Source organism: Pogona vitticeps, chromosome 1 (assembly GCF_051106095.1).
Source record: "Pogona vitticeps strain Pit_001003342236 chromosome 1, PviZW2.1, whole genome shotgun sequence".
NCBI classification, from domain to species: domain Eukaryota; kingdom Metazoa; phylum Chordata; class Lepidosauria; order Squamata; family Agamidae; genus Pogona; species Pogona vitticeps.
The window spans coordinates 349,751,680-349,768,698 of NC_135783.1; the positions used below are offsets into that span (position 1 = coordinate 349,751,680).

Consider the following 17,019-nt stretch of genomic DNA (forward strand, 5'->3'; position numbering starts at 1 on the left):
TCTTTCTAATTTATCAGTTATTAGTCCAAACTAGAGATGGGCACGAAGCGCTTCTTAGCACTTTGTACAAACCTGTCAGCATGGCACCACAGGTGCTCTGCCAGCCCATCTCCTACCTGCCTCTGGTTGGCCAGGCCACTCACCCTGCTTCATATGCCACCAGGGGGTCCTTCTTCACCAGCATCACCCCAAGCCAGGTAGGAGCTTGGCTAACCCTTCTTCCTCCAGCAGCCATCCACTCTGGTGAGGAGGCGGGATGGAGATTCTCCCTGTGCAGCTGATGAGTGGTTGGCTGCCGGAGGAGGTGGGGATGGGCCGACCAAGCTACTTGCCCAGATTGGAGTGCCACCGGAGAAGAAGGATCCCAGGGGCACACGAAGCAGAGTGAGTGGCCCAGCTGACAAGTTCATACAAAGCGCTGCGAAGCACTTCGTGCCCATCTCTAGTGCAAACCTATTCTTCACTTTTAACCTCAGTCTTAGGACTGTTGGGCACCCCATAATTCTGTGAAGTTATGTTCTTGGTGTCGTGTTTGTGTTTCCCCTTCTTTACAGGAGTCTGTACCACATCCATGCATGGATAGTGTTGTCAAACATTAGGCAAAAGTGAGAATGCAAGGAGGTTCTGCTTTGAGAAATGTTGGGCTTGAGTTTTGATTACAGGTTTGAAATCCAGTGAAAAGGCGGAAGGGACGCTTTACTTTTTCAAGAGTGTTTGAGGAACAGTTCGGAACAAGATGATGAATGATGGATATTGTTGGATTTTTGGTTTCTTTTTTTAAACGTCAAGGCCCAGCAACAGGAAGCAGAGCGAAGATGGGAGGAAATGCAGAGCTATCTCAGGAAGAGGACAGCAGAGCATGAGGCGATCCAGCAAGGTGCGTTTGGTGTATGTGTGTGTGTGTCTTCCCCCTCTGCAGAATACCGCCACCATGTATCTTTTGTCTTTTTCTGTCTGTGGGAATTAAAGTGGTTTCTCTGGATCCCTTGTGTGGGCACTCCAGCTGGCTTTGGAGGCAGCTGTGCCCTGGTGGGAAACACTTTTGCAGATGCCTGGCAGGGCGTCTAGTTCTTTATGATGCCCTAATAAATTCATGGTAACCTCCCTTCCTTCCTGCCCCAAGCTTCTTTTGAGGGACTGTATCAGATACAGCATGCAAGGCATACACATTGTACGCTCTCCTTCTAGTGGGTTACCAGCTGTAGAAGCATTATGATGCATGCCAGTAGACTATATTAAAAAGTACCTTTCGTGTCTGAAGTGAGAATTTCAACCACTTTGCAAGATGGTTTAGAATAAAGATGAGGTATACCTTGGAGAGCCACAGTAGACAGTGCAAGAAACAGTGACAACTGAATTTTTTCGTCTTGAATGAATGAAAATACTTTATCTAAGCGTAAAACTACCAAAAGACATAGTCTGTAGTGTCCGTCTAGTTCTCCTTTATAGGCAAAGGTAAACTTGACATTTAGTCCAGTCGTGTCCGACTCTAGGGGGCGGTGCTCATCCCCATCTCCAAGCCATAGAGCCAGTGTTTGTCCATAGACAGTTTCCATGGTCACATGGCCAGCGCGACTAGGCACGGAACGCCGTGACCTTCCCACCAAGGTGGTACCTATTTATTTACTCGCATTTACATGCTTTTGAACTGCTAGGTTGGCGGGAGCTGGGACAAGCGACGGGCGCTCCCTCCACTGCGTGGATTTGATCTTACAACAGCTGGTCTTCTGACCTTGCAGCCCAGAGGCTTCTGCGGTTTAGCCCACAGTGCCACCAAGAGGAAAAATTAGGTTTTCCTCTTCACTCCCATCTTGACCTATGTAGCTGATATAGTAGGAAGGCTGGGAGTTGAAGTTAAAATCATCCTCGTCGTCATGTGCTGTCAAGTCAATTCTGATTTATACCAACTCTTTGCAGGAGGTTCCAGTAGAGAACGCTCAGAATTGGTTTCCCAGTCCCTTTTTCTTGGACTGTGCAGCTTGCCCATGGCTACACAGGCTGGCTTTTCTCTCTGAAACCAGCCTCGAGTTCCAATCCCTGTGCTATCTAGCCAGCTTGAAGTTAGGATGCACAACATAAAAAGAACAATAAAGATAATAAGCCAGAGGTAAAATACAGTAGTGTTAAAAGACATAATAAAGCACAACAAACAGGCAGAATAATTATTTTTTAAACAAAAAGCCTTAAATAGGATTATAGCAGGCAGGCAGTAAAACCTTGCCTCTGGAGTTCCAGCATTTGCTCCTGAATGGGCGAGGCCAAGCTTTCTGCTCCCAACCCAACTTTCTTTGGGAACTCATGATGGCTTCCAGGCATGATTTTAATAAGTGGACAACTTTTATATGAGAAAAGGGACTGTGTCCAACAACCTGTTCCCAAAACACACATGATGTTTAGGATCGCAACCACCCCTTTTGAATTGGGGCCAGAAAAAGAAGAGAGTCGCAGAGCAACTGCTTGGGAATGAGGGTGGCCTTCCCTTCGTGAGCTGCCTGGGGTGGCTTTCCCAGATTTTAAATATGAGTGGAGGTTTTTTTGTTTTTTTTTTAGTTCTCCTTGGAGGTCCCATGGATGGAAGAGGGACTTCTCTTGAATCTCATCTCACCTCATCCAGGAACTCAATAAGCAGCTTTCTCTGGGCAGGTTACCCTCGCTCAGCCTTTTCCTCCTCCATGAAGATAAAGAGTAGCCTACTTCCCAGGAAGGTGGTGTGCATAGTCTCTGTGCCTGATGGCCCGTGCACACTTACCTGCAATACAAGAAGGAGCAGAGGCACACATACAGCCCATGGAAGCCCGTGTGATGCGTTCTGCTCCATCTTTCTAGCCGCAAAGGGTGTTTTGTAATCAAATGTCCTCAAGCTGATTTAAAATTGGTATGCTGTAGAATCAGTCCCTCGGATGGCGTCTTTAGGGGTGGCTTCAGTATGCTACACCTTCAGTATGCTTAGAATGGTGAAGCTGGAATGTGGCAAACTCAGGGGCACAGATCAAAAGGACACGATGGCCTGCAAGTTTTTAAACCTCCATGCTCAGAGGAAAACCTCTTGGAATACATGTTATTCACTGAGAAGAGGCAGAGAGTCGGTGGGGAGCAGTAGGTCGAACCCTCCCCTTCCCGCTTAAGGATTTCCCAGAGGCGTCTGGCTACCACTTTTGAAGGCGAGGTATTGGAACAGATTAACTCTGCCAGAGCTTGGTGCAGTTTCTTTTTCAGGAGTAAAACTCTCAGAATCCGCACCTTGGGACGTTCAGGGAGCAGTGATGCTCAATTGTCTTCCTTTCTTTTGGGCTTCTTGTGACAGATATCCAGAACAAGCTCGTGGCCAAAGATAACGAAATCCAGAGCCTTCACAGCAAGTTTACCGATACAATTGTCTCGAGACAACAGCTGGAGCAAAGGATGATGCAACTAATGGATGAAGAACAAAAGAGAGCCACAGCTGAAGACTCGTTCCAGAGACAGGTGAAGGTATGGCTTCTATCTTGGATCAGTTTGAACTTGTTGATGTCGCCTCTAATTTGAGCCTTTATCTCTGATTCATCGGTATAGTGGAAACCCTTCCACTTTAGGTGGATAGATTGCTTTTCTTTTAATGCTAAAAAATGTAGGAATTCAGAAATACAGTGGTGCCTCACATAGCGATTGCATCGTATAACAATGAAATCGCTTTGCGATGAAGATTTTGCGATCGCTTTTGCGATCGCTTTCCGATGTTCCCTATGGGGGAATTTCGCTTTGCGATGATTGGTTCCCTGCTTGGGGAACGGATCATGGCAAAGCAAACAGCTGATCGGCGCCTCGGGAGAAGGGAGGGAAGGAGGGGTGAAGGGCCTGGCCCCAATCCCCGCGCGCAGCAACCCCTGGGGCGCCGAGCCAGAGAGCAGTTGCGGCGGGAGGTGCTGCAAAGGAGGAGGCACCTGCCAGGGACCGGGATCAGGGTGGCAGTGGCTGGACAGGGGTGGCGACGCACCAAAGACCCCCTGCTCGCCTGCCAAGGAGACTGGGAGTGCGGGGTTGGCTCACTGGCGGTGGCTGGCGCGCCCCTTCCCTCTCCTCCTCCCCACCCCGGGCGGGTGCCTTCTTCCAGCCCGCTGCTTGCTGGCCTTAGCCGGGTATCTCCCGGGCTAGCTGGCAAGCGGTGGGTGGCTGGCACGCCCCGTCCCACCCCCCTTCCCCCCCCCCCGGGCGGCGGCATCTCTTCAACCCCTTGCTCGTCGTCCTTAGCCGGGTGTCTCCCGGGCTAGCTGACTGGCTGGCGAGCGATGGGTGGCTGGCGCGTACCTTCCCACCCACCCATTCCCCATCCCCCAGCGGCTGCATCCCTCCAGCCCGCTGCTCACCGGAGAAAGACCCTCCGGCCCACCTGTTTGTGCCCCGGGACAGCCCCGGCAAGGAGGCCGGGCCTCCTCCAGGGCTGGCTGGCAGTGGCACTTCGCTTTGCTATGATCGGTTCCGATCATAGCAGTGCTTTTATAACAGCTGACTGGCGGTTTCAAAATGGCCGCCCGCTGTTTCTGGGACAGATTCCTCCCTTACCGAACAGTGAAAATGGCCGCGCTATGGAGGATCTTCGCTGAACTGTGAGTTTGAAGCCCATAGGAACGCATTAATTACGTTTTAATGTGTTTCTATGGGCTTTTTTGCCCCGTATAGCGATGAATCCATATAGCGATGATTTTTCTGGAACGGATTATCATCGCTATGCTGGGCACCACTGTACAAATGAATTTACAGGTAGTAGAATGATTATTCTAGCAGAATCTTTCAAGAGTCATCTTCTGATGTGGCAGTAAATGCTATCTCTTAGCACGTTTTCCATTGTCATTCTCCAGATCCCATCTGGTGTCAGTGTTTACACTAAGCAGGAACCATGCAAGGGTTTCCTTGGTTCCATTACATTTTCCCTTCATGCAAGCAGTTGTATACGGGCTGCAGATTTGTGTGCTTAAAAGGACGGTGCTGTGACGTGACAACATCCTTGCACATGATTTTTGTTAGCAGGATTTTGGCCAGTACAGTGGTGCCCCGCATAGCGAGGTTAATCCGTTCCAGATTAACTGTCGCTATGGGGAAACATCGCTATACGGAACCGGAAACGCATTAAACTTAGTTTAATGCGTTCCTATGGCTCCTAAACTCACAGTTGTGCGAAGTTTCCCCATAGCACCACCATTTTCACGCCATCGGTAAGCGAAGGCAGGGCGCAAAAACGCTGCGCACAACCATTTTGGGCGTCCGGGGGCCATTTTGGATCCACCGATCAGTTGTTTAAAAAAATCACTATGCGAAAATCGGTGGAGGGCGGGGTTTCACTTAACTGGGGCTTATTTTTGGGGTAGAGCCTATATTACGAGCATCCTGAAAAATCATACTAGTTCTTATTTTCAGGTTAGGTTATATTTTCGGGGAAACAGGGTAGACATTACAACTGATTTGTTATCAGACTGGGCGAATTGTGAGAAGAATGAAATTAAGTGGAATATAGATGTAACCAAAAGTACATCCTCAATATTTATTTTTTAAAAATCATCTCCCAAGAGAGGTGCAAATTAGATTCATGAAAACCACATATAGAGACAAAATTCTGAAAATAACACAAGATAAGCAATATATAAGAGAAGGAGGGGATCTGAAGACATTGAAACATATCCCTTGGGAAATGAGAAATAAAAGGTAATACAGTGGTGCCTCGCTTAACGATTGCTTCGTATAACGAAAAATTCACTTAACAATGGCTTTTTCGGAGTGATCTTGTGCTTCACTTAACGATTTTCCCTATGGGCGATTTTCGCTTAACGATTTTGGGACCATGCTTCACTTAACGATGACAGTTTTAGGTCCCCTTGTTTCGCTTAACTTTTTTTTTTACAGCCCCATTTTTGCTATTTTTAAAATATTCTAAAATGTTTAAAAAATGTTTAAAATGCTTGGAATCGTTAGTGCACCTAATAAAACCTTCGTTAACTTAATTTGGCTTTGTTCTGAGTCTTTTTGAATTTTTTGTGAATTTTCCCCCCCCCCCATTGAAATAGGCTTCAATGCATTTCAATGGGTTTCGCTTAACGTTTTTTCCTATGGGGATTTTCGCTTAAGGATGGTAATCCGTTCCAATTGGAACGGATTATCCAGTTTTCAATGCATCTCTATGGGAAATGGTGTTTTGCTTAACAATGTTTTCACATAGTCATTTTTTTTTTTTTGGAACCAATTAAAATCATTAAGCAAGGCACCACTGTATATGAGAATGGATAAAAACTATCAGCTACATAATCAATAATTAGAATAACAGTATATTTATTTATTTATTTATTTATTTATTTGATTTGATTTGATTTGATTTGATTTGATTTGATTTGATTTGATTTATATCCCACCCATCTGGTCTGATCAACCACTCTGGGCGGCTATATCTGTCTGAATTTGATTTTTCCCTCTCGCTCACTGTTTATATTTCTTTCTGATATGCGGTACTATTATTAGAAAAGAATGTATAGAATTACAGTGGTGCCTCGCTTAGCGATCACTCCGTTGAGCGATGAAATTGCTTAGCAATGGGGTTTTGGCCATCGCCAGAGCGATCGCTTAGCAATGGCCCCTATGGGGGAAAATCGCTTTGCGTGGAGAAGCAATCACTGCAAAGCCCCCATTTTCGTCCAGCTGATCGGCGGTTTCAAAATGGCTGCCGGAAAACAAAATGGCCACCCGCTGTGTTGCCTCGCTTTAGAGGCACCGAAATGGCCGCCGCAGTGGAGAATCTTCGCATAAGATTAGTTTTAAAGCCCACAGGAACACATTAAACAAGTTTTAATGCATTTCTATGGGCTTTAAAAAATCACTTAGCGATTAAATCACTTAGCGACATTTTTCCCGGAATGGATTAACGTCGCTAAGTGAGGCACCACTGTACTATGAAAAATATGGATCTGTAATGTATCCGTTCAAATCCACTCCCTTGGAGGGTACCCCTATCCCAGTTGCCCCTTACCTTACCCTACCTTTATAAGGAATATATATAAGAATATATATGTGTGAATATATATATGAATAAGTTGAGCATGATGCTGGAATATTTCATGATCTGCTCAGGCTAACTATTTTTCAGTATCCTGGAGAAGAAATGGTTGCTTAATTTTGCTTTTTTTTTGTAAGCAAGAAAAGAAAAAAAAATGTCACTGACTTGACCTTTTTCTGTCTCTCCCCCCCAAAAGGAGCTGATGGAACAGAACGAGGCTTTAAAAGCTCAGCTCCAGAAGTTCCATTCCCAAATGGCAGTCCAGGTATGGAAGCTATAAGCGCGGCCTTCGTTTCCTCCTCTTTGTTTTCCTCCATATTTCTACTTTATTAGAGAAATTGCCTACCGGGGAGAACGAAGATCATAGGTAGCAGCCTGTCAGGGATATCATCATCATCAGAGAACCCCATGCTACTTAAAAATGAAAGAACTACTAGATGTTGTTGGCCTTTGGCCGATTTGGACCTAGAGTTACTTCAGTTGGAGTCTAGCATTGCTGACGCAAATCGTTTTCAGTAAGACCATAATTGGTTTTAATACCTGCGGCAAAATATTACTCCATTGCTCTGACAAAGATTGTTCCATGTACCTACCAAACCAGGATCTGAAAGAGTGGTTAGAAACTGGTTTGCAAACCTTTGGATTTCCTTTTTGTAAATGACAACCCCAACTTAAAACGGGGGGTGGGGTTAATAAATAAACATTTATTTATTTATTGGATTTATACCCCGCACCCTCTGTCAACCAGGCCACTCTGGGCGGCTAACAACAATATAAACAGCAATATTAAAACACGATAAAAAATAATACACAGCAACAAGATAAATTAAACAGATGGCAGTGAAGGTGGTAAAGGGGCGATGAAAAAGGATGGCAAAAAGGATGGTGAAAGGGAGGCCGAGATCTTAATGCTTGGGGAACATAAATAAACTCCATCCTAAATCGTGCATGGACAATCTGTTTCTCCTTGTTTAGAGCAAGGTGGAGGTAGAGCCACAGGGTTGCTTTTTGATATGAAGAGGTTGGTTTGTAGGAAGCTGAATCTCCCTCTGGCAGTGCAATCGCTCACAATGAAAGGGGCACCCTTGTGCTATCTCTCGGTGCCTTCCAATGCGTGGTGATGCCCAGAGGATCATTCAGAGGGGACCTCTCCAGAACCACACTTTTTCCAGCTGTGCCTTCTCTCTTTCAGAGTTCGGCTTCCGCCCTCGCAGAAGAACTACACAAAGTGTAAGTGTTTCGGTTTCTCTCCTGCCCCATCCCTTCCTTAATTATTTATGGCTTTATTGTGTAGGCACTTCATAGTAGGAGAGAGATTTCTTAAAGGAAATGTTGCCATTACTTTTTTCCCTACGTTCTAAGGTTACAAGTTCTCCTTAGAAGTCATAAACATCTTCCCAAGGTTTTCCTTTTCATGCTTAAAGTTTGCAGTGCGTTTTATTGTGTCTCGCCATAGCCAGGAAGATTAATTCTCTCTCCTCACTCCCCCACCCCAGATTTCTTGATAAAACACAATACAGGCATGTTGGCTTCAGTGTTTGGCTGTAAGACTCTCTGTATGCTTATACTGTTAAGTGACCAGGTGTTTGTTTTTTTAATTTGAGGAGCTGTTGCAGATCATTTGCATAAAGTTAAAGCTGATTTACATGGTGTTCAGGTAGTTGATCTATTTGGCCCAGTGTGATCCGCTTTATTGGCCACAGCTTCCAAAATCTCAGGCAGGCAGAGGGTCTCTTCCCCTCCTGCACCATGAGATGGTCCCTTGGAAAGCATGTGCGCCCAGGACTGAGCCGAAGACTTCCCAGCCTACGTCCAGCTTGGCACGGTTCCTCCATTGCAATGCAGTTTCCTTCCATTCCCCTTCCTCCTATAGTCCTCGGAGCTGCCTGTAACTTAGCCCTGGAGGATTTCTCGGCCCTCTGGAGCAGGTTGGAAAGGGGAGGGTTTGCAGTGGGAAGGGCGGAACGGCTTCCTTTCCCTCCCACTGGATCCCCTGTTCCGTCAACAGTGCTGGATCCTGCCCTCTTCGTGCAGAGAAACCCTGTAACTTCTCAAGAAGCTTTGCTGAAGGACTACCTATAAATAATTTAAATAAATAAAATAAATGTGTCCTCAGCCACTGAGCTTTTTTAAAAAAAAACCATATGCACCACAGTTTCCCTAGACCTGTCATCTCCCCCCCCTTTACAGGCCTTTTTTCTTTCCTGATCTTTGCTGAGAGTTCACGTGGTCGTCTTTCTTGCTGTGAGATGCCTGCCTGTGATGGCATGTTCGTGTGAAATAGATAAGACTTCAGCTCTGCAGCGTAGTGGCTCTAGCCGTGATCAGGAATCGTGTACATTTTATTCTCTACCCTTGTGAGCAGGGAAGTAAACAGACACAATGAGGAGAACGGGGCTCTACATTGGGGCCCTAAAATGTACATGATTCTGTGTATATAATATATATGCCAAAGTCCTGCTAGTCAGTTCTCCACTGCAGTTCTTAGTGAGGTTGAACCACCGTGTGAAGGATCAGTCCTTTGATATGTACGTAAGGGCAGTTTCTGCCGATCTTTGGTCAAAGGTGGTGGCTCACAGGTGTCCGCTGGGCCTTCTGTGTTTCAGAATTGCAGAAAAAGAGAAGCAGATCAGCCAAGCTGAGGAGTCACTAAACAACGAACACAAGAAGCTAGCAAGCAAGGAAGAAGATCTCATGGTACAGTAAAAACAAAAGTACTGTTTGTGAAAGGATGGAGCAGCTTAATTACCAACATTTTTTATTCTAATGGGAGTACAAAAAGCATTTGTATTCTACCTTTTTGTGGGGACTAAAAGAATGGATGCATGTATCCAATTTTTGGATACACACATCCAAACTTACAAATGTAACTTACATACGTTTCTTAACATGAGATCCAGCCTGCCATCCAGCTTCATTTCCTTTGTGAAACACCAATAACGATGTGATTCATTTGAGGAAGGACACACTTTCCTTTCCTTGTGCATGCATTTGTCAGTATTATACATGGGAGCTTTATATTTGTATCCCGGAAGATACAAAGCAGAAGAACCAGCCCGGTCCACTCCCTGGGCTTTGTGTGGCCCATGCAACCGTGGCCGGTCACTTTGCACCGATCACGTCAATAATAGAATTAGTCTGGCCAGCATTTCTCTATACACTGCTGGCCACTCCAGCGAGGAGGTGGGACAATGAGTCTCCCTGCTCAGCTGCTGAGTGGTCAGCCGTGCAAGGAAGCAGGGAAGCGCTGGTCGGGCTGCTCCCGCGATTGGCGTGACGTTACTGACGATGGCTGTGCATGCTATGCAAAGCCCGGTGAGTGGACTGGCTGGTTCTGGGTGTATGTGTGCGTTGAAAGGCCTGGCCACCTCTGGTGGCGATATTTGTATTCGTCTCCCCCGGGAGACAAATATCCCATCTCTAGTTGGTATTGGAATCCTTAGCGAGGTGGAAAAGCTCCGTGGCCGTTCCCTCCATGCCCTCCCAGAGTTGTGAAGCTCTGCCGGCTTGATTTCAGATCCAGATGTTTCGAGTTCTTTACTTTTAATGAAAGGCCTGAACAACTAGAAAGAACGTAAAAGCTGCAGCAGCACACCGGGTCTGAGATGCCCACAGATGGGACCAGAGGCACAGAGTGGCTTTTTCAAATCACAACTCCTGGAGTCCCGTCAGCCAGCCAGCCTCTGGCCTGGAAGGGGAGCAGCCGCTGAGTGGCTCCCTGACACTCTGCAGAAGATGGGTGGCATTCTTGACATGATAGTTACTAAGTGGCCTCTTGGTTGGCAGGTGTACCTGTTGGCCAGGGATTGTAGGAGCGTTGAAGAAAGCACACCCCAAAGAGCGTGTGTGTGTGTGTCTCTTTGAAAATCCGAAATGGCTTCTCTTCCGTTTTTTAGGGACAGTCATCTAGGCCTCCCTAGCAGAATGAGGTTGTACCCTGCATCACTTCAGTTTACGGGCAGTTGATTTTTAACCCCCCACTCTTGTTCCATGGTTAAGGCAAAACGGAACACCTGCAAGCATTAAACAAAAGCAAACTGACTTCAAATACAGGCCCATTTGAGAGAAAGATGTTCATGTGGCTTGTTCTCTTGTAAGCTATTTTTTTACTTACACAATGTGGGATGTGTACTTTTTTTTAATTCTGAGGAAGTAATCTGAAATGATACAGTATGCTCCACTATCTAATTCTTCAGCATGTGCAAATCAATTCACAGATTCTATTTCAGTTTTTATAGCCTCTCCCCTCCAATCTTCTACTGTGCTTATTTATGTGGTAGTACCCCCCCATCTGCAGGATCAGTATCCACTGATTCATTTACCTGTTGTGTGAAAATTCTAAATAACCCCCATACATACAGTGGTGCCCCGCTTAACAATTAACCCCCTTCATGAAGAATCCGCTTTACGATGAGGTTTTTGCGATCGCAAAACTGTTTAAATGGGGAAAATCCGCTTGACGACGATCGTTTCCCTGCTTTGGGAACCGATTTTTCGCTAAGCGATGATCTAAAAACAGCTGATCAGCTGCTCTCAAAATGGCTCCCCGCTGTGTTAAGGACGGATTCTGCACTATACAGGCACCAGAAAATGGCCGCCCTATGGAGGATCTTCGCTGGACGGTATTTCACCCATTGGAACACATTGAACGGTTTTCAGTGCATTTCAATGGGCTTTTTACTTTTGCTTGACGACGATTTCGTTCTACAGCGATTTTGCTGGAATGGATTATGTCATAAAGCGAGGCTCCACTGTATTTATATTTATTTCTAGAGTGTATTTACCAGATCTGGGCACTTGTTGTTTAGTCGTTAAGTCGTGTCCAACTCTTTGTGACCCCATGAACCAGAGCACGCCAGGCCCTCCTGTTTTCCACTGCCTCCCGGAGTCGGATCAAAGTCATGTTGGTTGCTTCGAGACCATGCTCTTTATAGCATTCGAGACGTCTGTATGCTTATTAGCATCTTTGTCATAGTTCAGGAAAGTCTCATATATTAAGGCATTGTGGTTCCCAACAGCCCTCGTTCTTGAATTCATCAGTGGGTTCTTCAGGTCAACAACAAGGTGTTGCTTTTTCTTCCCTCTCCAGGTTTTACAGAACATCAACATGTCCTTGAAGGCGGAAGTGCAGAAGTTGCAGGCGCTCACGAATGAGCAGGTAAACTTTTTTTTAAGAAAAGCGTTCCGCAGGTGTTCTGCCGTTCCATAGACCGTGGTGAAGAGTATTGGTGGTGCTGACGCAACGTCAAAGATTTTTGCAGGAGCCAAAGAATACTGGCCCAAGTAATGGAGAGGAGTCTGTATTTCATTATGACGACTAAACCTCTAGCTTTCAAATCCAGATGTCTGTCCAGTTAGATAGTGGTTCCCAACCTTGGATCTCCAGATATTCTTGGGTTACAACTAGAAATCCTGGCCAGCACAGCTAGTGGCGAAAGCTTCTGGGAGTTGTAGTCTAAGAACACTTGGTTGGGAACCACTGAGTTAGAAGCACACAATGCTGGAGGAGTCCAGTGTCTATCCAGTGGCTTAGGGAAGGCAGGACTCACAGGACTGGAACACCAGTTTTTCCAGGTTAACAGGAAGAATGACATCCCCCGCCCACCTTCTTCTCTGTTCCTTCTGAGCTTAACTGTGATCCTCATAGTGATTGGGGAAGGAGGCGTTATTTTACAAGCCAGAATTTTACTGCTTTACTGCTCCTCCTTACAATACAGAGGTTTTCAGGGTCCTTGATCTTGAATATGTGGTTTTGGTCCATTAACCTTACAGATGAACCGTTTTGGTGATGGAAAAATTGCTAGGACCGTTTTGTTCAGAGGAATCGACCCAGATCCCTTTGTGTTAGATTCCCAAGGAAGTTTTCTGGGCTCTTATTGGTGGTGTGACTACAGAGGCTGTTGTTAAAGTGCTTTTATTGAAGATTTACTGCCCTTTAACCCAGCATCGGAATGGAAGACCCTTTCCCCACCTACCGAAGAACAGACGTTATTTGGTATTAATCATGAATGCGCCCGATCATATATTTTTATGCACAGAAACACACCCATAGCCAGTTGATATCAATGAGCCTGCTTTTGTTACCCCCAAATGAAGTCCCTTTTACCTTAAGTGAAACAAATGCAGATTGTACACCTTATTTATACAGTGAAACATTCACTGGAGAACGTTTCAGCTTGAAAAGAAGGTACATTCTCCTTGCTTGCTTTTTGCATGAGTTACGGGGTTAATTCTTTACATTTACTGGAATTTAGCAGGATGGTGGTGGCAAATTAGGTTAGGCATGATAGCCAACAGTAGCTCCAAATTTGGCGAGTATTTTCTCGTGCTAGAACTTAACCATCTGTGTTCCAGCTTAAACGGAAAATCCCCTGTTTAAAAGAGTGTAGCTTGAATTCATGTTCATGATATTAGGTTAATTGAATTCCTACCTCCACCCTCAGGACTGGCTTTATGTCAACCAATGTACAGAACACTTCGCTGCAAATAGCTTTGGTTCCCTTACATTTGCTTTCAGGAGCTTCATGGAATCAGGCACACTATTATCTGGCCAGGCGGACGTTGCCTTGAGCACTTACATTTCTAACTCGTTAGTTAAGATAAAGTGCCCTCCTTCCTTGATCTGAATACTTTGAAAGCATCAAAGCTAAGCCTCAGGGTTTTGTTTTTTTTTTGAACGGAGCACATGTCAGTTTTCTTTTTTTTTTTTTCAGTGACAGGCAAAACCTGTGTTGTCCCTTTGCTCATAAAAAGAGAGTCACAGCAAGAGACTAAATCTCATGAGCTTGACCTGGGTTTTTCATGTTGCAATATGTGTATGTTTTTGCTGAAACTTGCTGAGAATGTGACATACTAAAGAGCAGTAATCCTCTTTGCATCTAGGCTGCTGCTGCGCATGAGCTGGAAAGGATGCAGAAAAGGTAAATAAACAAAAGGGTCTTATTTGAACGGTGGACATCCTCTCAGCTTTATATGCTGGTTTGCAGTGGGGTTCTGGTTACAGATCCTTGTAAGTAGAGGTCTGAAGCCTACTCCTCTAATCTTTCTGCTACAGTTCACAGGTCAAAGATGACAAACTCAGAGCCCTGGAGGAGCAGCTGCAAGAACATCTGGCCAAAGCTTCAAACACCAAGGAGGAACTTCAGGTACTGTATTTAACAGGGAGGGTTTACGCAGAGGTGGGAGACCCCCTGGGAAAGGGGACGAGAAAGAGCCGGAAGAAGCACTGGGGGGTTCTGCATAACACAGTAAGGCTCAGGCCCCAAACAAGGCTTAAAAAGCATGTTGTAAAAGATTGCTTTTAGAATTTCGTATGTGGGTGGGGGGGGCGGAATTGCAGGATCCTGGTGGAGGCATCCTGCCTTCGGATGTAGCACTTAATGGCTCAGTTTCCTGGAAAAGGCATGCTGGGTGAGTCCTTGTGTCCTATCTTTTCATGTGTATTTAAGTGACTTGGATGAACAGAATTATGCATAGTTGCTAACCAATGACTGTTGTGTGGAGTTTTCATCTATTATCGGTGGTTCTTCATTTTCAAAAACCTATATCCTCATACTTTTTAAAAAATTTTTTTACAGCTTTCCCCCTTGGACACTCCTTTTTTAATTTCTGTTTTTTTAATTACTAGAAACAGATAAAACTTGATAAATAAATAAACAAAAAAATAATGGTTTCTAGGGACCATTATATCTTACTTACTTTTACTTATAATCTTAGCCTTCCTTCACCTTTATCCACCTCCAAAGTCCTCCCAAAAATACATATATTCATTGCCCAGTTTTTTCCCTTTCCCTTTACACAATATAGCTTTTATAAATTCTTCCCATGTTTCATTGGATCTATTAACCTTATCTCTCCCTTTTTAAACGTAATTTCTGAAGTCAGATTATCATTAACTGCTGTGTTCCATATTTCATTGTATCATTCTTGCAGCTGGAAATCCCACAATTTTATTTTATCAGTTACAATGGTGTTTTTGGAACCATTTCAGTATTGATTTTCAACAATTCCCTGATTTCTTCAAATACTTTAACCCATACTTTTTGTGTAACTTCACAATTGCACCAAAAATGAAAATATGTACCAACTTCTTTGTTACATTTCCAACAGAATATTTAGAATCTATAATATTTAATTTTACTGGTGCTAAATACGATGGAGATGGTATTTAACACCTTCAGCACTTCTCAGTTTAGATGGTGAGATATTTTAAAAATTCATTGTGTTTTATTCAGTGGCCAGAATCCTGTTGAGAAAAACCATACACACAAAAGCCCTTTTGAACAGGGATTTTTTGCTCTTTGGCTTGCCATCCGTTGTGCAGTCAAGTGTGTGACAACTGCTTACCTCGTTCAAGGAATTGGAGGATCACAGCAGCCGGAAGAGCCGCTCTCTTAGATTTACTTATGCCGCTGTCTGCTTATGCTGCTTGAATTCTGCAGGATTCTGACCAGTGTCTCTTGTTAAAAAGCCCAATGCCTAGTGAAATGTTCTTTTTATTCCCTGCCTTTTCCCTCCCTCAGTATTCTTCCTTGTTTCTTTTGGAGGGGCTTCATCAAGACACTTGCTTGTGCACTCCAAATGATGTTAAATTCGCAAGCTCCTGTTTCATTGAGCTGATGTGGGATGGCAATGAGAGGCTAAGTCCCAACGTAATTCATTGTGTCTTTATTATTACTTATTTTAATATTATGAGAGAGGCAGCCCACAAAGGATGTAAAAGAACTAAGTAAGTCCTGGAACAGTTGACTAATTGCTTCAGTTAGTCTGTCTTGGCATGACTGAAGCCACTAAGCATTATAATAAAGCCAGAGTGGGCAGCTTCCAGAGACCCAGAGAATGCACCCCCACCCCACCCCCACACACTGCTGGATCTAAGAGGGCCACATCTTCTCTCTTGCTCCTCCCTTAAAAATTTCTTTTATAAACATTTTCTTAAACTGGGAAAGCTCCCTCTGTGTTCCGACTTAGAGAAACCCTAATAAGGGCTTTCAAGGTAAGTGAGATATTTAAGGAGCAGTTTTACCAGTTCCACCTCCTTCGGTGAATGTTCATGGCCCAATGGGGATTCGAACTCTTGTTTCTCCAGAATTCTAATCCGTCACTCTATCCGCTACACCCGGGGTCCCCAACCCCCAGTCTGAGGCCTGGTCCCAGTCCATGGCCTTGGCAGGACCGGGCTGCAGAGAGAGATCTCCCACCCCCTGTACACACGCCCCCCCGCACCCACAGATGCATGCACGGGTGCCGCGCCCACCCCCCATGCACACACAGGGATGCTCTGCCCACCCATGCATGGGTGCCCCCCGCCTACCCACGCACAGAGGTCGTCTGCTAAAGCAGTCTGCGGTTTGGAAAAGGTTGGGGACCACTGCACTACACCACCCTGGGACTCCCCACCTCCCTCTAGTGGCGATGAAAAAAAGGAACAAGAAACAATATTTGAGTGGCGTGTCGTGGGGGAAGAAGTGGTGGCAGCAAACGTGGCATGATTGCCCCTCCCTGACTTCCCGATGGCACAGTACAGCTTTCGGAGCCGTTTTTAAAAGTTAATAATAATTGGGAGGGGGGAGCACTGCCTTTGGGTCTCTGAGAAACAGATGTGACCCTAAGCTGCCTTTTACCTGCTCCTCCCCTAAAGGGCCATTAAGTTCCTTTAGCCAGAAGTGCTGTCTGTTTTGGTGCAGCCAGCCATAGGCGTCTAGGCACACACACCCAGCAAGTATCATCAGCTGTTACTTCTCTTCCTTTAAATATATATCACAGTGATGGTTGGAGCTGGAATTCTACATTGACACTGTGATTTTTTCCCACCTTCTCAGGTTCTAAAGGATCAGAACAAAACTTTGGAGTTGGAAATTCAGCAGCTGCAGGCGCTCTTGTCTGAGCAGGTACAGCCGATCATGCCTCTTTCTTCAGAGAGGACTGCTTGACTGAATGAGGTTGCATTGCAGGCCAGAAGAGGGATCAGTTTCGAAGGCTGTGACTTACGGTGGCTGAGCTTA

The 17,019-nt window shown here is 45.2% G+C and overlaps 1 protein-coding gene across 18 annotated transcripts in view; it reads left to right on the forward strand.

The window, feature by feature from the left end:
- The window catches only part of KTN1 (kinectin 1), a 130,773-nt gene that overhangs the window by 65,260 nt on the left and 48,494 nt on the right, over positions 1 to 17,019 (forward strand). For all 18 annotated transcript variants that reach the window (XM_072986837.2, XM_072986836.2, XM_078383958.1 and 15 more), the window contains exons 10-18: positions 790 to 877; positions 3,305 to 3,471; positions 7,212 to 7,280; positions 8,208 to 8,245; positions 9,622 to 9,712; positions 12,105 to 12,173; positions 13,898 to 13,935; positions 14,070 to 14,160; positions 16,837 to 16,905. In XM_072986837.2, coding sequence (XP_072842938.2) covers positions 790 to 877; positions 3,305 to 3,471; positions 7,212 to 7,280; positions 8,208 to 8,245; positions 9,622 to 9,712; positions 12,105 to 12,173; positions 13,898 to 13,935; positions 14,070 to 14,160; positions 16,837 to 16,905 — 720 coding nt within the window. The remainder of the gene's footprint in view (positions 1 to 789; positions 878 to 3,304; positions 3,472 to 7,211; positions 7,281 to 8,207; positions 8,246 to 9,621; positions 9,713 to 12,104; positions 12,174 to 13,897; positions 13,936 to 14,069; positions 14,161 to 16,836; positions 16,906 to 17,019) is intronic.